The sequence below is a fragment of the Patiria miniata genome, unplaced genomic scaffold, assembly GCF_015706575.1.
Source record: "Patiria miniata isolate m_02_andy unplaced genomic scaffold, ASM1570657v1 HiC_scaffold_29, whole genome shotgun sequence".
Classification (NCBI taxonomy): domain Eukaryota; kingdom Metazoa; phylum Echinodermata; class Asteroidea; order Valvatida; family Asterinidae; genus Patiria; species Patiria miniata.
Window position 1 is genome coordinate 15,059,789 of NW_024037068.1, and position 27,843 is coordinate 15,087,631.

The following is a 27,843-nucleotide window of genomic DNA, read 5'->3' on the forward strand; positions in this document are numbered from 1 at the left end:
ATGATCGGGGTCCTATACGTGGAGTCTGCTGCTAACGCATGTAAAAACAGTGTCATGCCCGCGGGAATATTTCTTAAACCAACTTCAGAGATTGTTTCTTCCGAATGATATATCAGGCGGAATAAATTTCACCGGGTATTTAGTGCCAGTGCGCCCCCCCCCCCGCAAGTAAAGTAAACATTTTTTTTTGCATCATGTGTACATTAGTCGTCTGAAGATACTATGTTTTTAGATAAGATGAGATTTTACACCAATTTTAATTGAGATAAGGACATGTTGTCTGTGATTGATGTAAGTATTATGTATTTATATTTACATGACTTGTAATTTACTAAGTGTCTTTAATGAGCTGTCCAACCATAATGTAATTGCCTTTTTAAGGATAAATAAAGTATTTTGAATTGAATTGAATTGAAGGGTTTTCGGTAAAAAAAATCAGTAGGCATGTTTTTGGGTAATTGTAAATATTCCTACGTTCCTTTAATTCAGGCGATTCACAATGTAGTGTGCCACCAAGAGTTTGCCACGGAGAGTCCATCTTTTCAAGTTTACGGTCGACAAAGCATGGAATGAATATCAGGAGACAACTTGAGATATTGTTTTTATAGATTTAAAGGGAAATACAACATTTGTAAACATCAAAAAATTAAACTACCAAATCATTTTAAAATACCTTGCTGGACACTAACAAGTGAATGACAGTGTAAAGCATCCTGTAAAATAATGGCACCTGGTATACTGTCATTTTCAAGAAAAGTGGTATTTTTGTATCAATTTCTAACCCTGGTCGGCCGACCAGCGTTGGAAAAAACTGTTTTTTTTCCTCAAATACTGGCCCCAATTGACCATCGCACTTCGATTACACACCTATGAACGGGTACAAGCCAGCTAGACTGGTTCCCTGACCTTACAATGCCCCAATGTATGTAAACTGCTCTGTTTCTTCTTATATGGAGTCAGGGAACCAGACTACAGGACAATGATTGTTTTTCTTGGTTTTTATAGCATTTTCGAACCCAAAACCTCAAAAAAGTCAGTGTAACTATATTTGCTATATATTTTCAACCCCCCAATTCCATCCATTTCTGAAAATTACAGCAAAAGCAAATGATGTATATTCCCTTTAATTGGGGCATAGCAGCCGCAGCGTTCTGCTGCATTAAAAAAAAAAAAAGAAAGGGCAAATTAACAGATACTCGAATCATTCACTTACGAATCAACTTCTGACCGGTGTAGCGTGAATATCCGACTCCATGAAATGTGGACTCATAGGTAGTATTGCGCATGCATAAGTACGAAAATATGCTATTTTTAGGATCACATACGGGAGAGTGACCTGTCACGTGTGAGGGATTAACCAATAATAGGGAAAAGGGGTCCAATTTTCAAAGGAGTCGGATATTCATATGACACCGGAAAAAACCGAACAATTTCGAATGACGAGTCCAGCGCGAGTTTTTTTTTTCCACACCACACTCTCGCTAGCATATATAGAATTATGCTGGAGGGCACTATATAATTATGCAATAATATCATATTTAAAACTACTACATCGATCTAGTGACTGCCATAGTGTCATTGATACTACATTGGATTACAAATCCGATGGAGCGAGTTCGGTTCCCATTGGATGCTTTTTTTTTTTCATTTCTTCTTCTTTACTTCTTTTTTTCTCTTAAAAAGGTTTGTTAGTCATTTGGAACACTTTTTTTTACCAATATGTGGTTTGGAGGATATTTTTTTCAAGGCAAAAATAAAGTCCGAGAACCTGACTCGCAACTCAACGTTCTTCGAAATACGCCCATATGCATGTGTACAGAAAAAAGGTGTACGGAAAAAAATATCGCGTCCCGCGCTGTGAAATTGTTGACCATCTCCCACAATGCATTGGGAAAAATGAACTCTCCGTGGCCAACTCTTGGTGGTGCACTGCATTGTGAATCGCCCGAATTGATGTCATACTAAAAAGGTGTTGATTATTGTTTCTCTCCAGACTGCGACAGAGTCGATTTGAAAGCCTGGTGCCTGAACGACACGCTCCTTGCAAACTGCACAAGTGACTGTGCGCACAACGTGTCATTGACGTGTTACACTGACAACACAGTGAATATCCCATTGACGTGTTACCCTGACACAGTGAATAGCTCAGTGAATGCCCCCCTCAATAGGATTGAGGAATACAGGGCGTTCGATGCCGAGAACGCTAGCCTTGTGTGTAATGCCACTTCATCAGACGATGGCGTCTTATCTGCCAATATTTCACTCTCAGGTACACACGTCAAAACTTGATTAGCTCTTCTTTCTAAAATCATAAATAAGGTAGGCCTACTGGGAAACATTTGGTGGTGGAAAAAGTGTATTAGCCTTCACTCTTGCCACACACCCTGATATTTCTTTGTGGTATTTTTTTGCGTGTGGATTTGCTGACCAGTATTTGCAGCTAAAGCGCAAGTTTGGGTGAGGAGCATTAATCAACCAGTGGTTGATTTGTGACGTGACTTACGCCTGCGCACTAATAGCAACGCGCGATCGCCTCTATAGTCAAACGGTGGTCAAAAGTCCTGGCTCCCCGATGCTGAACGAGGCGCACAGCGGCGATGCGACCACGCCCCATTCGAGCGAGTTTAGTTGAACTGTGGTAAACTATAGCTCGCCCCCAAACTTGTTCTTAGCAGCTTCTTGAAAATGGCCCCCTACCGTTGATTAAAAACCTATAAGTACCAGCCGCTTCTGAAAAAGGAGAAGTCAACTCCGTTTGCCCAGTTCAAAAAATGGATGTAAAATTTTGAAGAATGTAAACGCTACATGACCAACTTTAGACCTTTCTGCTTCGTTTCCTTCTTGCGTACTTTTGAGTGCATCTTAATTAAAGAATAATTAACATGTATTTAAAGAAAAAAGACTCGAAGGAACTGAAATTAATCTCGCTTTTCAGGCGTTTGTGATGAGTGGACGGGGGAATCGGGGAAGCAGCACCCAGGACATCAACGATCGTCAGAACAGCACGGATCAGCATGGTACTCCGTAGACATCCCATCGCGTCCTGATTCCGAACGTGAGTGGGTTTTGTTTGATGTACATTGCATGTGAGCCTTTGCGCTGGTCCCAGAGGGCCAGCCTAGTGTCTTTGTACCTATGTCACTGACTGACTGACTGACTGACAGACTGCCTCCCCGTTAAAGACAGCCTTGTGATTGTGAGGCAACCGGGCAGTGCTATTGTATGATATAACTCCGAAAGGGGCTAAATCCGGCCCGTCGTGCCAACTTAATACAATTTTGCGCGTTCCGGTACCAGCGTGTATCATACTACGTTTGTCTTGTTTTAATGTCAGGTAGGCCATGACAGAGCTGTTGCGAGAAGTTTGTATTTCTCATTATTCAAGACAATGAGCATCGCTTCTGAACCTTTTAGTCGTTTCACACTTGCGTTCAAGAGTCGCGTCGGAACCATTGTTTTGTGAAGAAAAGTACCTGAAAGGTTCGTCATAACAGGAGCAATGACGCTCTTGAGGTTGTCAGACAGAACGTGTCTAGTCCGGGGTAAATTACATCATAAATGTCCACCTGTTTGGAACCAGGATTAAATGTTCCTTCAGGCTTTGATACATCCAACCTTAATTGGACGTTTAAGTTAGCATACTTTCATAGTTTTGCCTTATTTCTTGCAATAGTCACTACCAATCTGAGAGTATCTGCGAGAGGTTCGGTGGTTCCAACATTGAAGGAACTCCCCGATGGTTTCAGGATAAAAGGGTTTGGCAGCGACATACTTGAGGTGGAGGTTCGCGACGAAGCGGGAATTCTCGTGACTGACTTCTCAGACAATCCGGTCTTGCTCAATTTCACAATTGACTCGGTAAGTTCAAACCAGAAAGACCCTTTGTTTTGGAGCAAGATTGTGTTTACATTCTAAAAACTGTGTTTAGCAATTAAACACAATTTTGCTATCACTTTGTAAACATGTTTAGGAGCTAAACATTATGTGTTCAATTCCTAAACATTAATGTTCAATTGCTAAACACTGTCCATCCTTACTCTAAACATGTTTAGTATTTAAACATGTTTACAAACTGATAGCAAGAAAGTGTTTAGAAAAGTGTTTAATTGCTAAACACATTTTTTGCAGTGTAGAAAAGGGTTTAATTGCTAAACACAGGATTGTTTTTGCAGTGTACATCAGATGCATGAAAAGACGTCGATTAACCAATCTGAATCAATTAAACATAATTTGAGTGCTCTTGGACCATCTTTGCTCTCCAATCTTTAGGCCTACCTTTACACAACCGTTAGTAACAATAAATCGTACAAATGCCTGTGCATATCAGCATTCTTATTTTACACTACGATAAGAAGTTAATCGCATCAGCATGGGCGTCGCGAGGGGGGCAAAGGGGGCACTTGCCCCCCCCCCCCCCTCGGAAAAGCAAAAAAAAAAAAGAGAAAAAAAGAAAAGAAAAAGAGGCGCGAAGTCATAGTGGTGTTTATTTAATGGGTGGGGGGGGGGGGGCAAAATGTCCTTGCCCCCCTCTAAAACTGATGTTTTTTTCGAGAATGTGTTTGAGAAATACAGGCATGTTTCGGCAAAATATGTTTTGCCCCCCTCTAGAAAAAAATCCTGGCGACGCCCATGCGCATCAGGGCCCAACGTGGCTCTGCTTACCACTATTCCCAGCTCACGTTCACCATTTCGTGCTATAAACCGTACCGCGCTAGCAGAAAATTATGTGCTAACCCTATCAGCACATAGGCCTTAGTCATGGGACGTACATGTACGTACGCGCAGAAGATACAATTCCTCGCTAACCCGTGAAATACGCTTACTGTAAACACGGAATTGTCTGCCACAGTAAAGAGGGTTTTCGCTAACGGTAAGCAGAACCATGAAATTGGGCCCAGATGCGGTCAGTGAAAAGCAAACATTTCACAACAACGTCCGGTTAAAATGCATTTTTTTTAATGAACATGTTAATTGTCGCGAGTTTGTTTTATAACAGTGTGTGGCCAAAACATGCTTCAAGTTGTTACTACATAATAATGCGGTACTAGCATATTGGCGGCTATTTCGAAAAAAATAATTAAAATTGATAACAGCCCCCCCCCCCCCGAAAAGCAAAAAAAAAAGAAAGAAAAAAAAAGAGAAAAAAAGAGAGGCGCGAAGTCACAGTGGTGTAAATTTAATGAGTTGGGGGGGGGGGACAAATGTCCCTGCCCCCCTCAGAAACTGTCCCTGCTCCCTCTAAAACTGAGAATTCGAGAACATGTTGAGAAATACAGGATTTTTTTGGGAAAAATATGTTTTTTTTTCCCCTCTAGAAAAAATCCTGGCGACGCCCATGACCACCGCTCACACTGCAAAGCTATCATGCATTTACCAACTCTAGATGACTGTATACCTTGCCTTAAATCGCTATGAGCGTTGCTCCTTTTGATCACTTGATGTCCGGTGGCCCAATTGTTGGCCCAAAGCTGATTATTCGACTCAAATGGCTTAGGCCTAGTTGTGAAACTTAAGTAGTTCGCGTTTTTTTTTAAATTCCTTTGTATTGTATCGTTACAATCCTCTGCTTGTAGTTAGTGAGTTCTAGTATGATGTTTTTTTCTGTCTGTCTCAGTATGATCCTGAAGAAGTAAAGCCGGTGTGTTGCTTCGAGCAGGAATCCAAGTGAGTAACGACTGAATGCTTGAAAAAACTCATGGAAATCCAAACTGCTTCATTGTTATTATTCAACCAGCCCTACTTCAGCTACATACGCATTCAAACATGATACATTAACTAGAGTTTCGCGTTTGTTGAGTTACAAACGCAGAGTGGTCGGGCGGACAGCCTTCTCATTATACACTGCCCAGTTAAGTTAGGAATATATGTAGAAACAAGGATCACGAAATTAAATCCCTTCAAGTATGATCAATGTTTCAAAAAGATATCTTTAACGGTGTGATAAACTTCAGTAAACATTCTATGTGCACAAAAAGTTATTTCTGGTTTGATGACGTCATCAGTCAAAAATGGTTAGTGAATACTGATGAAGTTCGGAGAGGATAATTTGTCATTTTAAAATTAAATAACGTATGAAAATATGGGAAATATAATTGTTTGTATTAATATCACCTAACTTCCGGTTTGACGACGTATTTATAACACCTAACTTCCAGTTTGATGACGTCACAGCATTAGAGATCCAAAGGTGAACATTGTAATGGATATCATTATTTGGACTTCGAAGATATGACAGGGATCAAATGATAGAATTAAATTAAAACTTTGATCTTTTTCGAATTCTCCTTAAAGTAACTTCCGGTCTGATGACGTCATGAATTTGAAACCTTGCCAAGTTATCTGTGGTTAATCAGAGAATATCAAGGGGCCATTTGGTAAAATTTGGACGGATGGTTTTACAACTACAGAAGGGAAACTATATTTCATGTGCCGATAGGGGGCGCCCTTTCGGATGATGACGTCATCACACTGTTTTTTGCGTCTTGCATTCCTCACTTAACACTTTCATAATATATATGTCTGTAGTGAAATGCTTCCGCTTTTGAGTTATATTCAGTTTTTATTGCACTTCCGGTAACACCGGAAGTAAAGGTCAAGCGGTTTTGCGTCCGGGAACACGAAATGTTTCTCACGGCATAGTCTACAACCTCACGAAAAAAACGAACACGATACTCTATTTAGTTCAAAAGATATAACGCAAACTATTTTGTCAAAGTTTGCCCTTAAATCGCTTGTAATTTGATACCTGATGACGTCATGATGACGTAACAAAATGTACAACATCTTCGTAACATGGTACAAGTTCACACAAGGTTTTGTGATCATACCGTGAACCGTTCGGAAGAAATGCTACTTTGTTTTGATATCAGGCTAACGTCTTCATTTGGAATTCACCTAACTTTGACCTTCCGTTAGACCCGGAAGTAAAGGTCAAGCGAGTTCACGTACACTACAAAAACTGTTAAACGATTAATGGTCTATCTGATAACAGAATACAATCATCATTGATTGTTTAGTTCAAGAGTTATAGGTGAAAGTAACTGGTCACTTTTTCAGATAAAATCACTTGTAATTTGACACCCGATGACGTAATCATGACGTCAGAGCAATATGCACCACTTCGGATGAGGTCCGATATATATTGAAAGTTACAAGTTCATACCATATACCGTTTAAGAGAAAACCCGCGGAGAAGTATTGTCCGGAAAAAAAAAGAAAGAAAGAAAGAAAGAAAGAAAGATTAATCGTAACAGATCCAAAGAGTGGTCGGGTTGTGCCCGACCACTCAATTAATATATACAACAAAGCAAGTAAGAGACGCTTTGCTTCGGAATCTGTCATCTAAACCTTGAACTTCAAACCAAAACGTTTGTGCATTTTTGGTCTCATATTAATATTATAAATAATTAATAATCACAATGTTTGTACTTTGCTCATATAAGTATATACATCGGTGTAGATCAACATTGACTATACGTGGCTCGAATATCAGTGGCAGTTCGGGGGGGGGGGGGCTTGAGCCCCCCCCCCCCCAAATGTTGTCTAGCGCCCCCCCCCCAAAAAAAATCCATTAAAAAAACAAAAAGGCACTCGCAAAATGTAACAATGTGACTTACATGTGAACGGTCTCCCCCTAAATAAATAGTCGTGAGAAGGGTGCATTTGTACACTTTTCGTTAATATAGTGTGCCTGATTGTGTAGGATTTTATCAGCGCTCCCCATTGAAAATATGGCACGAGTCCCCCCCCCCCCCCCCCCCCTATTGATTTTCGGAGGCCTAAGTGTCCGGAGAAAAAAACGGTCTTCATTTCAGCACGCCTCCCTGAAAAAAATCTGGATCCACCCTGCTATCCCCCCCCCCCCAAAAAAAGAAAATATTGGCTCTAGAACAGCGCCTGGCTGATCTATACTTTTTTCATCTGTATAGTTATTGGTCAACTCAAGGCTGCAGAATAAGCAGCCAGAAAGCCAACTCTGTACAATGCAGCTGCAACCATCTGACGAGTTTTGCCATACTGATGCAAACCACTGAGGTACGTCATCATGTCTAAATATAAAGCTGACTTGTAATCAGTGTTGTAGGTCTCGAGACCGGTCTCGGTCTCGGTCTCGAAACCACTTTTTGCCGGTCTCGGTCTCGGTCTCGGTCTCGGTCTCGGGAGCTGTGGTCTCGGTCTTGGTCTCGGTCTCGGTCCCTTTGGTCTCGATATTTTGGCTGGTCTCGAGTCGAGACCAGCCAAAAAGTGAGGGGGGCCGATTCCGCCCCGGCCCCAGTTTAGGATTAAGTAAAGCATCAGTTGAGGGCAAATGTGACTGCAGTGTGATGCTGATAGACATGTCTCTCTTCACTTTCTAGTGAGTGAGGCATAGTCCAACAACCATTGCTCCTCTTCTTATTTCTTGTTTTTATTGTGGATGGTTTGTTGAAACAAACACTTTATAGCCATCCTCATTGATTCCAAATACAACTGAGATTAAAATCCTATGAATCAAGATTGAAACATTATTTTGTTTTGAATATGGGAAACAATTCAACTCTTTTTCCCCAGAAATACTGGTGATTTTTTTTCTATTTTTCTTTTCAATTTTTACTTTATTCGTGGAGGCGGGAAAACGTTTTTTTTTCATGATATTTATTAATGGATATTCATCAATTCGTAGACTGTTAAATTGCTATTAGTGGTGGACAGCTGAATTTTGTGATCTCTTTATTAAAATAGACACGACTTGGGAATAGAGAATGCAAATTACGTGAAATTTTCAGAGTTACTACTCAATAACATGTTCTTTATCCCAATTATATATTTTTTTTACAAAATGGAGGGTGCCATTTCTTTTGTTTTATCATACTGTCACTTTTTGACTTGCCATGTATTCATATTTTCATCTGTGATAAACACAAATTGAGCTACTGCCATAGTCACACAAAAATAGAGTCTAATTGCCTGCCTTGTCTCCTTTCTAAATGTCAATTGCGTTTGCATGAGTCGAGAAGACTTTTGTTCCATTAATCGCTAAATGCTGTTTACGGCCATCACAATAAACGATTGAAATATTGGCAATATGTTGTACTTGTAATTACTAAAATATTCAATTAAATCACCCGGCAAAGTAGCCGATGCGGGCGATACGCTGGTACAAAACGCAAATAGGCGTGCGCACGCAGCCATGAATCCTAAAAGTGCATCTCGCCCATCACATTCAGTTTGTGACAGCGCCCTTCTATTGTGTCGGCCTCATTCTCTAATAGACTAATGACGATGATGACGGCGGGCAGATTAACAGAAGATAGATCAGGCATATGGGTCATTCCATGTCAGACCAACGCACTTTTTTACCTCATGTCTTCCGATTTTGATAAAAATTGCTGTGCTTGTAGGTCCTAATGAGCAATGAATACACACCAATTTTTAGCCCGATCCGACCTACCATGTGGTCAGGGCAGAAGCCACAAAAAATTGGCATTTTTAGAGTAAAATACCACCCTTTTGGTATAAATATGTCAAAACTATGGCAATTTTCATCGAATATATGTGAATTTGTTATTAAAATAATGAGGATTGCATGCTCAAAGCACTTCTTTTGTCAAAATTAAATTTTGTGAAAAGTAGGTCACATGACCTTTAATATGCTATCGTGACCTTTGACCCAATTTTTGTAATAATGTATCATTCCAAAAATCAACGAAATAAAAATAACTTGCTAGAGCATGTCTTCCTCTATCAGAATCTACTAAAAATCAGTTGGGGTCTTCCAAATTTACAACTTTATGACTATTTTTGTACAGTTGGTAGGTTACAAATGAGTCAATTTATAGACTTTACATAAGAAATTCACCAACACAACTTACTATTCTGTTTCTAAAGTTACTAAAATATATCTTGGTTTGTGAATTTCTCATTCTGAGGGCTGATGAGGTCTAACCAGACTCTTAGTGTAAATTATCAGCAGTGGCGCACCCAGGATTTGGCTTTTGGTGGGGGGGGGGGGGCGGGGGGTCATAAATCGTTTTTTGTTCAAATTTCTGTAAAAGTTTGGACCAACAAAAACTAGAATAAAATCAAACAAACAAATTGACAATGTTGGGGGTGGGTTCAAGGCCCCCCCCCCTCCTGGGTGCCACTGATAATTAGTTATCCCACGAGCGCGCTTGGAATATGAAATAATGCAATGCTGCTGTGACCCATATGCCACTCGATGCACTACATAATTCCGTGTTCCACGAGCGCAAGTGGGATTTATAACCAATTTATCTTCAAGCAAACTTGATATCAAATGCGTACACGCAGTGAAGATGTACGTGCATACATGTAGTGTTCTGGTCCGTTCTGCAGGAAATAACACAACATATGTACACGTACATTTTTAATATCTGGGGTGCAATATAGCTGTGCAATATTATATAAAATCACACAGTTGTTGCTATAGATGGACTAATCAGGGTCTAGGATTCAAGTTTGCTTGAAGATAATACTTAATATTACAATCAAAGTTACCTTTACTCATTCATCACTGTGCTTCTTGAACTTTAATGACTCTCACAGACTTGGCATTTTGTTCCTTTGAGGTGAATTTCACCTGGACGTGAGTCCGCTGTACTGGGTGAAGGCCTGGTTACTGTTAGTGGTTAGCACACTCCGAGTCCAGATATTCTGATTAGACAGTTTCTTTGGAATCAGAAGGTGGAATTTTGTTTTCCTGGCTTTGTACTTTATACATAAAAATCTAGATTAATTTTAGTAACTTTAGAAACAGAATAGTAAGTTGTGTTGGTGAATTTCTTATGTAAAGTCTATAAATTGACTCATTTGTAACCTACTAACTGTACAAAAGTAGTCATAAAGTTGTAAATTTTGAAGACCCCAACTGATTTTTAGTAGATTCTGATAGAGGAAGACATGCTCTAGCAAGTTATTTTTATTTCGTTGATTTTCGGAATGATACATTATTACAAAAATTGGGTCAGAGGTCACGATAGCATATTAAAGGTCATGTGACCTACTTTTCACAAAATTTAATTTTGACAAAAGAAGTGCTTTGAGCATGCAATCCTCATTATTTTAATAACAAATTCACATATATTCGATGAAAATTGCCATAGTTTTGACATATTTATACCAAAAGGGTGGTATTTTACTCTAAAAATGCCAATTTCTTGTGGCTTCTGCCCTGACCACATGGTAGGTCGGATCGGGCTAAAAATTGGTGTGTATTCACTGCTCATTAGGACCTACAAGCACAGCAATTTTTATTAAAATCGGAAGACATGAGGTAAAAAAGTGCGTTGGTCTGACATGGAATGACCCATATATGGTTCATCAATCTTCTATAGAATAAGTAACGTTATTGACGTTAAACATAAATAAAGTGGCATTACATTTCAGCCTAAGCCAGGCCTCTCTGGCTACCACCTCTCAATTTTTGGGTCTACATGTACAAGTCTATATTCCATGACTGAAATTTTAAAAAATAAATCAATATTTTCTTGCTCCAATTTTTTTTGGAATCAGGTTTACAAGGAGGTCCAATGTAAAATTAAAGCTGCTTTTAAATATCCGTTAATAGTCATTGCTGAAACCAAGGGGTGGCTGTGGAGTTTAAGTCCTGTAACAGTTTAGTTTAGTTCCTATAACAGATGAAACATCCACCTTTAACTTTTTACTTTTGTAAAGTTTCAACATTGCAAAAAACTAGTACAAATTGTCGTACTCCTTAGTTAGAGTTTCTTCATCAGATTGACACTTTATAGTAGTTAAACAATATTATATATAAAAAAAATATGTTTTTAAAAAAGTGGCAACATATGGAGTTCATCAAATTAGGTTTTCCCCTTCTTTAAATTAGGTTGTTTCCATTTTTTAAAAATTGATTGTGACAATAACAAATTCTGTTGCCATGTTGTAATTTATGGTATGAAGCAAACATGAAGAGCACTCGAATGACACAATTAAGCAGGTACAAGTGATTCCTGCTTTCAATCACTTCCTTCACATCCCCATCAACATCATTCATCTCAAGGACAGACTGTTTAGCTGTAATTAGTGTCTTGTTGTTTATTAAGATTATTGTTATTTATTATCCGCGGTCTCGGTCTCAGTCTTGGTCTCGGACCATTTCGGTCTCGGTCTCGGTCCGCCTTGAAGGGGCTGGTCTCGGTCTCGGTCTCGGTCTCGCAACTTCAGGGTGCAGACCAGTAAATCGGTCCGAAATTGCCTGCGCCGGCCAAATCACGATTTGCATGCCCTCAAAATCTTCGGTATTGGAGCATGCTGTGGGCCATGAACTTGAGGGATTGTAAAAAATATGGGTGGAAGCCGTGCACAGGACTGGGAGCTTGCAGTTCTGTGTAATTTTGATGTAATTTGGACCCTAAAAGCGCTCTATTTTGCAATGGAGTGTAGGCATCGTTTTTCAAAATGGCGATGGGCTTCAGGACTATTTTCAGGGGTGATCATCTTCAGATGGAAATTTCTCCTAAAAGTCATAGTTGACCCCCCCAAAAATTGCAAAGAAAATGAAAGATGATGAAATAAGCTTTAATTTGATGTGTGTCTCGAACACCTTGGAGAGTTGTGAGTATTTTTCCCGAATTTTTGAAGTGGGAGCATTTACCATTGGGGTCTATGGAAGTTTATTTACTGGTCTGCTACCTTCAGGTCTCGGTCTTGGTCTTGGTCTCGGTCTCGGTCTATCCGGTCTCGACTACAACACTGCTTGTAATCAATAAAGCAGACTTGTAATCAATACAGTAGACTTGGAAGTAACCTGGCATGTTTTGAGCGAATGGTGGCGCTGTATAGCTCAATTTCGGGAGTTGCAATGACCTAATAGTCGCAATTATTGACGCCAAGTTTACATGTTTCCATAGTCGATATTAAGCTCTTAAACTCTTTACTATCTACATTAAGTAAAGTTGCTGAATTGCTTTAATTGAACATTGATATTGGAGTCAGAATAATTGCGCCTTTAGCGCCACCACTCCCCAAAAGTACGTTGGGTCATCGTAATAAGTCGTCACAAGTTCATCACATGTCATCGAGTCTCAAGTCAAGCCACAAGTTATTCAAATGAAATTTTAACAGAGACATTCACCGATCATTGTTCATCCTCTGTTAAACTTGTGACCTGAGTCGTGACCACTAATGACTCTGTGACCAACGTGAGTGACTCTGATTCTCTGTTTGTAATAGCATTTGGACGCTTGATGGCAGTCTTTTTCGGTGACCATTGACTTTTCCAAAGCTTCCTCATTGGTTCAGCTTCAGGAGGTTTAGGCCAAACAGTATAGTGCTCCAGCCAGATATGGGATCTTGTCTTGCTTCAGGAAACATCAATTTCTACAAAACTTCAAAAACCATCAAATTCTACTAATCGAGGCCTAAGAGTCCGATGTTTTATTGGTTATATTTAATGATAACCGAGACTTGTTTAAATTCATTTTGTATGTGTTACACACTAAACAGGTGCAGCTGAGTGAGGCAGATGCCCGGATGTTGGACATATTGACCAAGATCGGGCTAAGTCTGTCCATCACTTGCCTCGTTCTGACATTGTTGGTGTACGCCCTCTGTCGGTGAGTCACTGCCAAACAGACTAATACAAGTCGGCGGGATAATGTATTTTACCTACATATAGATGGCCTAGACGGCAGATACAATAATATAATAAGATGTAGTACAAAAACACCTTGAGACTTCTAGAGTTGACGGATAAGAACCTATTCAAGGCAGTAACAACAACTAAAAAAACCCTGAAAGCTGAAAGACTGTGTATGCGATTTTAGGGCCTCATTAAAATACTGACTCTATTAAGCATTTTTAAATACCTAAGACAGTTTACCCATTCCTATTGGGTAATTATCAGCACCCAGACTCCAACCTGTCTTAAACTTTGTGTTTAAAACCGGCCAAGCATACATTAATTTTATTCCCTCATTCACGTGTATGTTGTCCTTTGACAGATTGAAAAGCCTTCGGATTGTGATACATGCCAACCTCGCCTTCGCACTGTTGCTTGCACACACCGTGTTCTTGTTCATCAATACACCCAACCAAGTGCGTATTTGCCTGCAATCGGGGACCCCTATTGTCCCTCTTTTGTTTGCACTTTAACGTTTTAGGAAAGCCTCCCATATGTTTTGTTCACGATCGCCAAACTGGGGACCTTCGGGAATTGGGGACCCTTTTGTCCTCTATTGTTCAACGTCCCCTATTGAATGCAGAAACAAACTCGTCACTGACAATTTTTTCACTATGGTGGCAGCAGACAAATACTCTTTAAACTTTGGAATACCTGTGCATCGGAAGTTGTATTTTTTTCAACATCGCTCTTGCCTTTCAGCTTGATGCTCATCAAAGAGCGTCGATGAGGAGCAAAAAGAGCAAAACCTGAACTTGAGAACAGTCCTAATAAGTTAAACAAGCGGGAAATGTTTACCCTACCATCTGTTGTTCAGTTTTGATTTTGAATGCTTTAATGTTCAGCCCAAATTGTCTTTGGAAAAGTCTCTGAATAAAAAAAAATAAAAAAATAAAAAATGCATTTTTTTGGCCGCTGACCAAAACAACACCGCGTGATTTTTCGCATGGGACGGCGGCCCGTGCTTGTACGCACAATTTCCAATCAACGTTACTGTCCGTTGCACGGTGAAATCATTTGTGCCGGCGTGGATGGTACCACGAAGCACACAGTTAGTTCTTGGCACTGGTGCGGAAAGGAGCCCGGCGTCGCATTTTTGGGAGTCGCATTTGTATGCTCTGCATCTGGCAGGGATCATTTTGATAGATTTCATGCAAGACTTTCATGCAAGACGGCCGGAGCTTATTGTACACTCGCACTTGTCTGTGTTCAATTTTTACTTGCAGTAGAGAAACTGGGAACATTGCTGGGGAAAAAATCATAGAAAATTGCTGGCAAGTTTTATCACTAGCATAATGAGGAATAACCCCCACCTCAGACTTTTCACTTTGTGTACATCATGTTAAAGCACAAATCATTGGCTTTCCAATGATACCAAATTTATTTCTGTAGCTTAATTTGTTCCAAAGATATGACGCCGGAACTATAGCAGTGTCCTGCCAAGTTTCGCTAACCTCATTTTGAGAAAAACGGCTTTGAAAAAAAGACACGCATTGCGCAGCCAACGGCAGTGACAAATGTTCTTTCCGTTTGTCACAATAAAACCACCCTTCTCTTGTATCTGTGACTATTTAATAGGTAGTGTGAATAATTCTTTTTTTTGTAACCCTTGTACAACTATGCATGAGTGGATCAGAGTCCAAACCTAGCCAGCCGTGGTTGACTGATCAAGGTAACAATAAGAACACATTCCACACACAATACCTCTAGGAGCATCTTCCATGTACCCACACGCACACAATACACATCCCTGGTATCTCCACTCTGGTAAGGTAGATATTTTGCATATTCATGAGCTTTGGTTTAAATAAGAATGGGAATGAAGTTAAGTTTGAATGAGTGTGAGGAAATGAGATGGTAATTAGTGGAAGGTTGCTGGAATGTGAAGGGAAAGTGAGGGAGTTGTCTCCATGATTCTGAGCTGTGTACATGTACATGTATTTGCGCCATCACTCTGCTCTGCTGCAGCGATTTTTGATACTTTAGGGTAATTCAGGCCCTAAGATCTTTTTTCCAAGCAATCTGGCTTGTGACAATCGCAGTGCAGCCAACATTGAAGATTTCAGAGTGCTTTTCAAGCAAATTTGTGCTTGAATGTGTTTTTAACTTTGGCGTGAGGGAGACAAGTCAGCAACATCGACCAGCAACCGTAAGTTGAAGATTTAATTGTTTTCATGATTAATTAAAAGAAAAGAAAATATTGTTTTCCCTTCATTATATTTATTGTTGTGAGATTCACCAGGATTAAGGATTGAATCTAGAATTTTGAATTGTTTGAGATAAAGTTGATTGGCTATATATTATGAGGATTGTTGCATACCTGACGTATATATCAGAAGTTGATTTAATTGTGTTAATTTAAGAATGAGAAAAGTCTAAGTGACATGAGATCGAAGTAAAGAGTAGTATTCATTTTTAGGATTAGCTTTGAAGAACATTTGATTGGTGATTCGGCCTGTATTTTGTATAGTGACTCAAAATTATTGTGAGAGTTTATTAAAATTATAAATTTACAGACGGCCTAATCTGATCCTATAACTGACGAGGCTAGACGCACGAAGGCGACGCCACAGGCACTGAAGTCAAGCCAGAGGGCTGAAGGCAGCTTACAGCAGCAGCATTTCCAGTGTTTTTAACCGTGGAGTGGGTGGCGAGAACTACCAGGAAGAAGTCAGTTGTTTTTATGCCTGCATTTATGTAATTGTTTTGGATAGTATTGTAATAGTGTATTTTGAATTTGCAGTAACATTGTCATCAAAAGTAGGATAAACTATTCAATTTAAATTTGTGACTTCGTTCACACAGACCCTGCGGGGAGTGGAGTTACAGAGAACCTAATAATTTGGTAGTATTTGCGGAGAGAAGTTTGAAATTTGATTCCACTTATACAGTGAAGATTAAGGAGTTTTGTTTTCATATATTTTGGAGAAGTTTAAATTAATAGTGTGCAGAAGGTTGGGAATCTTGGGTGGATTCAACCGTTCGTAATAGTGTAATATTTTTTGTGTTGGATATTTGACCAGTGTGATTAATCCCGTATTCATTCGTACTTTGGATGTGATAGTCCAACACAGCTGTGATATTTTCTGTTTATATATTTGATTTCAATTTACAAGTGGTGCATTTGAGAGTAATTAACTCAAGCTTGAGGTATTGTTGTAAGTAGGAGTGATTTTTAAATTAATAAATTAATTCGGAGAACAGAATGATTTGTGGACATTGTTTTATTTACCATTGTCTTTGAACATTTTAAGAGGAAGGTTAACTGGATCTGACACCGTTTTTCCACTTTTGTGGGAAGTTTTTTTCCCAACAAAAAAGCACAGTGTGAATCTTGGATACCTTGGCTACTCAAAAATACAAAACAATCAATATCGATTTTGACATTGTTTTTCTAGCGTTTCAGACTTCAGGCGTCGATTACTCAAAACAAGGTTTTGAGGGACATTCCTCATTTTGCCTCAGCAGGTCACAATTATGTGGATCTCTTACCTTTTGACTCAACCATGACCATGTTTGTATCCTCGATGCACTCATCAATTATCAGGCATACAATTATATGTCTGTTTTTTGGCACTCCGAAGTGATAAGTACAGATGAAGTCACATACTTTTATTTATTTACATTACTTACAACTTACAATATTTTTTTTTTGATCTATAGGCCGGCTGCGCAACAGTTGCCGTGTTCCTGCATTTCTTTCTGTTGGCAGCTTTTTCTTGGATGGCTCTAGAGGGCGTTTTCCTTCTAATAAAGTCCACCCCCACCTTTCAGTTGAGGATCCGCATGCCGGTATGGCTGGCCGTCGGTTGGGGTGAGAACACTGTCCTCTTTGCTAACTGGACTTGGCTGACAATGCCCATGCATTGAAGCAGCGATCGCCATTTTGGGTAACCCATGACGCACGCGCAGTGAAAGCGAGTTGTTTAACTGGTGCATGTACATGTAACGGGTAATGGATTTCGTCTGCGTTTTGAGACCAGTTGTTGAAAGATAACCCATTTTAATTCTTGGACTGGCCAACTTTAAAAGAACATTGTTTATAAGTGGCATTGTTGTTTTCAGTAAACAACGTTGTTTTTTTAAATCCTCAACTACGGAGCATTTTAGGACATTTTAGGCATCCAAGATGGCGGATCACTATGTTACTTCACGGCGCATTGGCCAATAAGCATACATATAGCAGACAACATGCATCATAATTATGAGCTCTTCATAGAGCGCCCTCAATGAGGACTCAGGCCGTTGTTTCTCTGTAATTATAATGAGTAGACATATGGGCTTTCATTTTCACCTAATTCAAACAATAAGACCTGCACTCAGTGCGTTTTTTTCTGTTCAAGGGCTCTATAAAAGTGTGGAGAACTTGGGGAAGATAATCAGGGACTGCAGACTCCAAACTGGTCGTAAACATAGTGTGTAATACCGGCCATGCACACATTTTGTTCACAAGTTATTATTTTCAAGAGAGACATTCTGCATCCGGGGTAACCTCTAATCTTCAAAATTTCATTCATGTGTTTGGAACCTATAGCAAGAGCTGTCCTGCAACTTTGGCTTTCCCGTATATAGTGTTTACTTAGGATTTTCCTCTCATCCACACAACTCAATAACAAAGGAAACCTTTGATAAGTCATTTGCTTCATTAAATGATAAATTAATTGGGAATAGGACTACAATGATCACAGGACAATAACAAAGATCACTTCATTCCGAAACAGGTTTGCCAGCTGTGGTTGTGCTGATATCTGTGGCGGCCCGGTTCAGTGGATATTTGAACAGTCAATAGTAAGACGACTTTCATCTGTTTAACGTTAGCAAATCTATTTAGGTGTCAATTTAGTCAGTAAGTCAATCAGTCAGTGAAAGGACAATACATAGCCAAAACAATGAAGGTCAAGCCGCCGGCTTAGCGTCCGGACCCCTCGCGCTACCCGCCTCCCTCGCGCTACCCGCCTATGGGCATTTTACAAGGGGTTGCCCTCTCTCTTGCTACAAGTTTTGGCAGAATGATTTCTAACCGTTACCACCCCGATAAACATTTATATTGGAATTTCATCTTGATATTCTTCAAGAAAAAATGATAGCAAAATCAGTCGGAGATAGGTTAGAACGATTTTCAATTAGGACCTTTCACATCCGGCATTTTCGTTCCTATGTCTCCTTTTTTGTCCATGTTTGTTTTCATATAGCGTAGCGTGAGAACGGGAATGCATAACGACGCGAGGATTTACGTACTTACAGCCGATGGGTTCTAGATGTAGTCGTACTAGCTTGCGTTATCCTTATCATTGGTCATTTTAGATTATTAACCCATAAATGCTAATGAATCATTAAAGCTTACTCAAAAAAGTGTAAACCCTTAAAGACATGTTGGTCTTCTATTTAACTTTTAGTTTCCAAAATAACGGCCAAAAATTATTTATAGTCATCTGTAAACGAGTACACCGATTTGCACTAGCCCGCATGTATTTTAGATTTTCGGAAGTGAGAGGTCAATTTTTGGCACGATATTTCTCTTTCACGTCAGGCGATTCATCAGTTTCCATAAATTGATGTGCTAGTAACAATTTTACAAAGGCATTTTTTTTGGGGGGGGGGGTGATTTTCGTAAGAAATCAATGTACCAAAAATAATTCAAATTCTAGAATTGTGCACGTGAGTTTTCCTATTCAAGGGATACGGAAGCGCGCCACCAGGGTTGAACTTTCAGGCTTTATAGTCTGGCTCATGTCCAGCATAATACAATCAATACTGTAATTACTTGGAAGCAAGATTGTCACCTTTTTACAGGATAAGAGTCATTCACAAGCCACCCATGCACAAAATTAAGGTTAAGTTTCGATTATTTTCCCAAATAAATTGATCAAATAATCGGAAAAAACCAAAAAAAAAATTGCTAGAATCAGCCCGAAATTACTAGAGAACTCCTTCCGTTTTCTCCCCATTACATATTTTCAACTCAAATACCCCAATGTTTTCCTTTTCATGTGTTTGTATTCCATGCAGCTGCTGGTTATCCTTCGAAAACGGGTTTGTCTGGTCGTTCATAACTCCAGTAATCATCATTATGATTGTAAGTTGGGATTTGACTACAACAAATATTAATATTGTAGATTTTGTGTGTCTTCAAATTCATTTTTCCCCCTGAAATTGTAAGAGCATCAAACGTGCCACTATACTCTTAAACAATATTGACGCTTGACCTAAGCATCGTCTTTGTAATTATTACTAGTTTGAAATTTCACAGCTGTTCTAACGTCTTGATCTCAAGCAAAAGGCACATCTACTTTGAAATTTCTTCGCACTTTGTTTAATACAATACAGGGTGGATAAAAAACCCCGAAACCGAGCTATTATTGCTAATTGGAACAGAAGTAGGGCACATGTGAATCAACGGGAGATATCCTCTGTTAGGGTTGAATTTCCTCTTTAAAATGACACCCTGATCATGTCATTACATTCACGGTTGACTGAGCAGTGACCAATTTTATGAAAGGGTCTATTTAGAGACTTGCGCCACTTTTCATGGTGAAATCTCTTTTTTCCCCCACCTGCCTTGATTGGCAACCATAGCCGTTCACTCTGTGACAATTTACACAACAAAAACCACAACTGAAATGTGGCGCAATTCTCTAAATAGACCCTTTCATAAAATTGGTCACTGCTCAGTCAACCGTGAATGTAATGACATGACCAGGGTGTAATTTTAAAGAGGAGATTCAACCCTAACAGAAGGTATCTCCCTTTGATTCACATGTGCCCTACCTATGTTCCAATTAGCAATAATATCTCGGTTTCGGTTTTTTTTATCCACCCTGTATATTCCTGTTTAAAAACATATTAACTTGTCGAATTATATCACATGGAGAGAAGTCAGAGACAGTGGAATTCATTTGTACACTTTGTCTTTTCTTTCAAGTTCAACGCGGTCATTTTGATTCGGCTGATCTTCATATTCATGTCGCTTCAAACCAATAAGAAGAAATCGGAAGCACAGAAAATGAAGTAAGAAAATCCCAAAGGGTTAGCTTGTTTTTTTTGTTTATTTGAAATTTGGCGTTTACGAAACTCCGGCTTCGTTCCGGATCGGTTTCAAATCTGACATTGAACCATTAGAAACTGTGAACCAAATGCAAATGTTTTAAACGTTGGTCTCACAACTATGGGCCTTATTCATCAGTTGGCCATTTTTGTTGAGTTCCCTGAACATAATCATTCATTCTTAACTGTTGAATGGGATGACGCCAGACTATTTTTGCAGGCATAATGCAGCCTTGTTTACTCTCATTTTTAAAATCTGGCTTTAAACATTAGATTTCAAAATTTTCGGGGGGGGGGGGGCCTTCAAACATAACGGTACCCCTTCGGAACCCCCCCCCCCAACCCCCCCCCCGTTTCTTGAATGCTAGATCCGCCCCTGTATATGGACAAATTATTGAGCGTTGAATCCGAAGAAAAGCTAGCAATAGTCTCGCTGTATAGCAAGAAGGCACTAATGTCTTATTTCTATTATGATATCCGATGAAATGTTAGCTGTTGACAAGCAGAAAAGTGGCGGATCCAGCTCAAGGATGGGGGATAGCAGGCACGTGCTGCTTTTATTGTGCATGATTTTCAAAAGGTGGTTTACACCAACATTCCTCGTAGGACCGCCCCTGCATGCAGAACATAATCGTCTTGCAAGGGGGGGGGGGGGCGCCTGATAGTCCAAAAGTCCATAGTCCGAAAAATCTTTAGTCCGAAGGTTCGATAGTCTGAATGTACAAAAATTCCATAAGAGGGGGTTCGTTAGTCCGAAAATAAAATAAGGTTCGTTAATCCGAACATTTGATTCATTAATCCGAAGGTTCAATAGTCCGAACGTTCATTAGTCCGAAGGTTCATTTTTCCGAAGGTTCGGTAGTCCGAATTTAGAATAAGGTTAATTAGTCCGAAGATTTAGTAGTCCGAAACGAAAATAAGGTTTAATAGTCCGAAGAATCCTTATTTCGAATTGACAACAAGGTTCGATAGTCCGAAAAGACTTTAAGGTCCGATAGTCCGAATCGACAATAAGGTCCGATAGTCCGAATCGGCAATAAGGTCCGATAGTCCGAATCAACAGTAAGGTCCGATAGTCCGAAGTGTCAGACTGACGAACCGTATTGCAAATTCGGACTATCGAACCTCATTGTCAATTCGGACTATCGAACCTTATTGTCGATTCGGACTATCGAATCGTATTGTCAATTCGGACTATCGAACCCTACCGTATATTCGGACTATCGAACCTTATCATCGATTCGGACTATCGAACCCTATCGTCTATTCGGACTATCGAACCTTCGGATTAATTAACCTTATTCCATTTTCGGACTATTGGGCCCTTCGGACTAATGGGCCCTTCGGACTATCGAACCTTCGGACTATTGAACCTTCGGACTAACAAACCGTCGGACTAATGACCCTTCGGACTAAAGAACCTTCGGACTATCGAACCTTCGCACTATCGGTCTGTAACCCTTGCAAGGTCTCCATTCATGATTGCAAGCACTACATTACTATCAACTAAAAAAAGACAAGATTCGAAACTACTTTGTATCTAGGCAGAGTTACCGGTATTCTCGTTCTTTCATATCATGGAAACTGAACACACGGAAGAGCTGATATTGGTGTTGCCACCTAGTACTTATTACTATTTTAATTGACCATTTTCTCCACCCCAGGGCGGGTCTTCGGCTCGTCTTGATCTTAGCGCCTTTGCTTGGTCTGCCATGGATCATCGGCTTGCTGTATTCGAACCAACACACGACTTTCTTTGCATACGTTTTCGTCATCTGCAACTCACTTCAAGTGAGTCTAATTGCTTTTAAAAAAAAAACTTATCAGCTAAAAGTATGTCATTGAACTTGTTGTTATTGGTAAGCTGGGTTGAATTTGAATAGGACGTGAGAATCGAAGCAACCTAGATCGAAAATGTTCGCACAATAATTGCTTAAAAGTAGAACAGGAAGCTCCCCATTATAAGGTTGGAAATAAAATTACCTATAAAAATAGGGTAAAATATTTCAACTCACTACGTGATGTTTTCATGACCTATTATTTTGGCTGGTGCTAGGGAGACCTGACCGACTATCTAACTCACTTAATGAAAGTCACTTGTGAATTTGAATTGCTGCAGTAACGCCAATGAATGAGCTACACGATCCAGCCCATTGGGTATAGGCCAGTAATGCCACAAATATGACAATACCTCTAGTATGTGTAGCCATTCTGCATTGATTGAATAGAATTTTGTGCACTCTAGGTCAACTTTACTGTATGCCCGCCCTGTCTTTGTTTTTTTTTGTAGGGCGTGTTCTTGTTTGTGTCTCAGTGCCTGTTGGACGAAGAGGTAAGACAGGATCGATATCATATCAACTCACTGCACTTGATGTTTACACCTTGCAATTGGATTGATCCTCACACAAAACAAATTGTGATAACGTCCAGTTCGACGTGGAATAGCTCTGGGTCTTTCTCATGCGGGTAGTCATCATTGTGGTGTTTTACAATTATATAATTACCCACTATAAACAGCAAGTTATACCCACTGCATGGGATGCCAATTGTATACTGGGATACCCATTGTTTCATGGAATGCCTGGCACGGCATCATGGGATGCCCAATGCATCATGGGATGCCCATTGCATCATGGGATACCCATTGCATCATGGGATGCCCACTGCATCATGGGATGCCCACTGCATCATGGGATACCCACTGCATCATGAAATGCATCATGGGATACCCACTGCATCATGGAAAGCATCATGGGATACCCACTGCATTATGGGATGCATCATGGGATACCCACTGCATCATGCAAAGCATCATGGGATACCCATTGCATTATGGGATGCATCATGGGATACCCACTGCATCACGGAAAGCATCATGGGATACCCACTGCATTATGGGATGCATCATGGGATACCCACTGCATCATGGAAAGCATCATGGGATACCCACTGCATTATGGGATGCATCATGGGATATCCACTGCATCGTTTGAGTGGTGCCGATAAGTTTATCCATCCCGTACTGAGTAAAAGATTACCACTCTGTTGCGATACAGGTGCGGCATAAATTGAAGTTACTCAAATCAAAGAGGTCATCGAAGGTCATTTCACTGACGTCATCGTCAAACGCGCAGGAGAAATCATCGAAAGAAACAATTGGTAGGTTTCATTTAATTGAATCCGCTTTAAACAATGACAGATTGCCACCTGTGATGTCATGTCTGCATGCTACCGTGGGGCAAAACACACACATCTAATTATTTCTCTCATTATCTTTATACATTTAACAGTAAATGTGATCAGATATAGTGAACACCAGTACATGTTTTTCAAGATAATGTATTACATAACTGCACTGGTTGCTCACAAAGTTATCACGCGACAACATCCAATTTTGTAAACAGGTTCGACAAGGTCTAAAACCGAGGCAATAGGCCTGATGCACAATGACATCACATTTTTTTTTACAATCACATGTGCTTTCGGGAGGTGTCAATGGAGCAACCGGGCTCCCATAAGAAAACGTACATGACTTGTAAAGAGTGACGTCATTGGCTGTCTGCCGCCCTCATGCGGTGTTACGTATCTGATGGCTAGTCTTGTTTTCCGTCGTAGTTTTGTCGAGATCATGCAGACAAGGCGGAGTCCTGACCGTGTCACGTGGAGGCGTGTCCAGACGCGCAGAGTCAGCAAAACTCAGACTGGGCACAGACATGCAGGAAGTTCACATCAACGAAAAGCAAGGTATACGAAGAGAATATTTCAGTTACAGTGGGTACATAGGGCGGGGGACGTCTCTATAGTCCGAAGTACCATTGGTCCGAAGTCCTATATTGGTTCAAAGTCCCATTGGTACAAACGTCCTATTGATCCAACGTCCCATTGGTCCGAAGTCCCATTGGTCCGACGCCCCTTAGGATTATGGTTAGGGTTAGGGTTAGAGGGTTAGGGTCAGTCAACCTGAGCCAGTGGAACTACACAGTATTATGTTTCATCAGACCAATGGGACTTCGGATCAATGGAACTTCGGACTATCGAGACTCAACCCTTAGGGCGGGGGAGGGGGGGGGGTACCAGAAGGGGAGGGGCTGCGTGCCCCCCTCCTGATGTCCATGCCCCATGGTGCCCTCATTGGAAATCTTTGATTGGAAAAAACATAGGGATCAGCTCAAGAAATACTAGTAGAATCTTGACAGTTGGTGCTAGTATTGGAAGAGTCAAACGTTGAATGTTGAATGTTATCACACGCGTAGCTTTTGATGACTAGCAATGCGACATGATCCCTCATAGTCGACTCGACCAGTCCACCCTTCTTTAACTATAGCCTAGTGTGCGATCGACAAATTGAAAGGTTAGTCAAACTATGGTTAACCATGAGTTTTGATGAAAAATAACTTTAAGAGTCGGGTTAGTTTATCAGGCAATGACAACAATGCCTCCTGACAAATCGTAGTGACGTCATAATGATGAAATTCCAATGAGCTGGATTTATGCCAAATGATTGCGATATTTCTCCAATAACTAAATGAGCGCTATGCATGCAATGCTTTATGTTCCCTTGTCTTCAGAAACACAGAAGCAGTCGGCACCCTGTGTTCCATCCTATGACGTCGGGTACAAACATGAAGACTTTGAAAAGAACAAACCCGACCTCATCAAGCAGCTGTTTAAAGTACAGGACAAGAGAGGTAATCACAAGACAATGACAGCCTGGCTTGGTCCCAAAACTTACACAATTCTATTCAACTGATTCAGATTGCTGCTATTCACTGTCTTTTAATATATCTGTGCAAACAATGGGCCGGATTAAGCCGGCCCGATGGCGTTATGGAATAAAACCTCCTACAGCAGTATACAGGACTAAAAGCTGACCCTCTCTCGAACACTAACCCGAAAAAAAACTATAGTGTTACTGCCAGCGTTTCCATACCTAGCCTTTTGTCTATTCATTTTGCTAAATTCAATATTCGCATTTCGAATTTTATGTGGGTTAAAAAGCTTCTGTCGTGAACAAATCATAATCTCCCCGGATATGGACGCAGATCTGATGCTTTTCAAGTTTTATCTTCTGCCTTCGTTTGCTTTGTCAGATCATGGTGAACAATTTGAGTTCGTGACCTCAGAATACTCAGTTTTGAAGAATGAAATTGGCGACAAGGATGGAACGGACCTGACCAGCCAATTGCCTCGTACTCCCGACGCAGGTAAACAAACCACCAAGAAAAACACATTTCTTTTCAACATTTTTCGAAAGTGTAACTCCAAAAAGCAAAGTCAGAATGGTGCCAGTTTTAAAGGCATATGATCATTTGTCCCTTAGTCCCCGGCGACTCAGGTAAAAAAAAAAAAAACCCGAGAATGTATTTATTTAATAATGTATGACAACTTCAAAATTGTAAAAGAGTGTAATACATGGGGAACTTGCTTGTCTTTAACCGACTTGCCTGATAAAATATACACTTATTACTTCGCTGAAAGCAATACACGGTGCTTGTCTCTTTCTTTAAAAAAAATATGGTTACAAGTTGAAAGAAACTACGAGATCATGTTATGAACATTCACATTCTTAACTCAGAAGCGGCAAGTGTGCAGGATGACTATCCGGAGATACGGCCATCTACACAGGAAACCGATATTACAGACAGTGAAGGTACAAAACACCACTTGATTCGCTGCCTCTTCTACTCAGGTGGCTTATGGTCGGCCGATCAAACCAGCCAGATATATTCTTATAACCCTGGAGAGGATATTTAGAAGGGGTGACAATTGAAGCTATTTTGGGAAGTGTGCCTAATTTGCATACATCGCTAATACCTGCCGTGTAATATATTTGTTCCCATATTTTTTATTTTTTATTTTTGAATTTTTTGAAAAGTATAGTTTGGGGATTCTTCTTACATATCCTTACTTAAACAACGTTTTCTAAAGCATATCAGAGAAAGATCCAATAATCGTTAAAATAACATCAGATTCAGATCGCTCGACCCCGAAAATACATGAAAAGTGTTATTATTTATGATTCTAGCTCGTTTAGTTCGATTGACCTCTGACCCGGTCGGCAGCCATTTTGGATTTTGCCAATATGGCGGCCCCTTGGGGCGTCCGTCTTGGCGCCCGTCAAAAATCGAAATAGGATGGTGTGGACGACATCTGGACCGACTTTTGGAAGAATCTGAACTAAACAGCCCCTGTTATGCTCTAACCTCCCTGACTATAATGCCTCATGTCACATCCCATCCGAACCATTTGTGACTTAACTTGACGTGAGATGGATGATTGTGGACTTGCAATTAGCCAAAACCTTTACGCGGAAATCAGTAATTCATTGTGAAGTGTTCACTTCGTTTCTTCATCTTGTCTTTCAGATCCATGGGAGCCAGGGGTCGTCAAGGAATGCTTTGCCGAACATAAGGGCGAACGCCGCTATAACACACGCGTCAGAGGCGAATGGAAGAAACAAGTCAAGCTGACAAAGATGTGGAGATACTAGGAATTTGGTTTCCTGACGGTTTGCAACTCTCAAACCGTCACTCCATGCCTTGCACCTAACCATATAGATGTATACCCATGCTTTACTTTGTTCCGATTTTAGGCGTCTGAAACCCGTCCGAAAAAGGGCTTTTATTTTATGCACAAATGACATGCTGTACGAGAGTCAAGTCTGGCATTGTCTGGCAGCCAATTGTAATAATACTAATTATGTAAAGAAATATTTCAATAGTTAAACGTCGGTAAATATGTATGTGTTCACTGTCTCATTAAAAATGCTAAGCAAGCGCGTATCCAGAGGGGGGGGGGGGATTTGGGGGGTCCCCCCCCAGCTCTGTCAAAAAACAAAAAAATTATCATACAAATTCCTAAAAATAAGTCGACAACCCCCCCCCCCCCCCCCCCGTGACACCCCCCTAAAATATACTGGTATAATGTCCGCCTGTTCAAAATACGGTACACCATTCTGTAATCTACTGTTAATAATCGTCGAATTTGAACCGCACCCCCTATTGAAATATGGTACCAGTCCCCCCCCCCCCCCCCCTCCAGTTTTTGATTTTACGGAGGCCAAGTGTCCGGAGTAAAAAAACCTGTATACATTTCCAGATTTTTTGCTGATGAATCTCCCCCCCCCCCCTCGAAAATTCCTGGATCCGCCCCTGCTAAGC

The 27,843-nt window shown here is 40.3% G+C and overlaps 1 protein-coding gene across 1 annotated transcript; it reads left to right on the forward strand.

Annotated features, from left to right (window-relative positions):
* On the forward strand, positions 1-27,485 carry LOC119735203 (adhesion G protein-coupled receptor E5-like). Its single transcript, XM_038208907.1, has 20 exons — positions 1-40; positions 1,994-2,269; positions 2,936-3,055; positions 3,674-3,858; positions 5,615-5,664; positions 7,929-8,034; positions 13,465-13,574; positions 13,962-14,055; positions 17,303-17,453; positions 18,361-18,427; positions 19,649-19,715; positions 20,562-20,647; positions 22,348-22,474; positions 22,974-23,015; positions 23,740-23,842; positions 24,299-24,427; positions 25,252-25,371; positions 25,774-25,887; positions 26,259-26,333; positions 27,049-27,485. The coding sequence occupies exons 1-20, from the start codon at positions 1-3 to the stop codon at positions 27,171-27,173; spliced, it is 2,187 nt and encodes a 728-aa protein (XP_038064835.1). The 3' UTR covers positions 27,174-27,485.
* Positions 27,486-27,843: the final 358 nt, after the last annotated feature.

What these genes read in the sequence shown, in the direction of transcription:
- LOC119735203 (XM_038208907.1), top strand. Translation starts at nt 1, where the DNA reads ATGATCGGGGTCCTATACGTGGAGTCTGCTGCTAACGCAT. An exon ending in CAGTAATCATCATTATGATT is followed by an intron (nt 19,716 to 20,561) that starts GTAAGTTGGGAT and finishes TTTTCTTTCAAG; the next exon opens with TTCAACGCGGTCATTTTGAT. An exon ending in CGATATTACAGACAGTGAAG is followed by an intron (nt 26,334 to 27,048) that starts GTACAAAACACC and finishes CTTGTCTTTCAG; the next exon opens with ATCCATGGGAGCCAGGGGTC.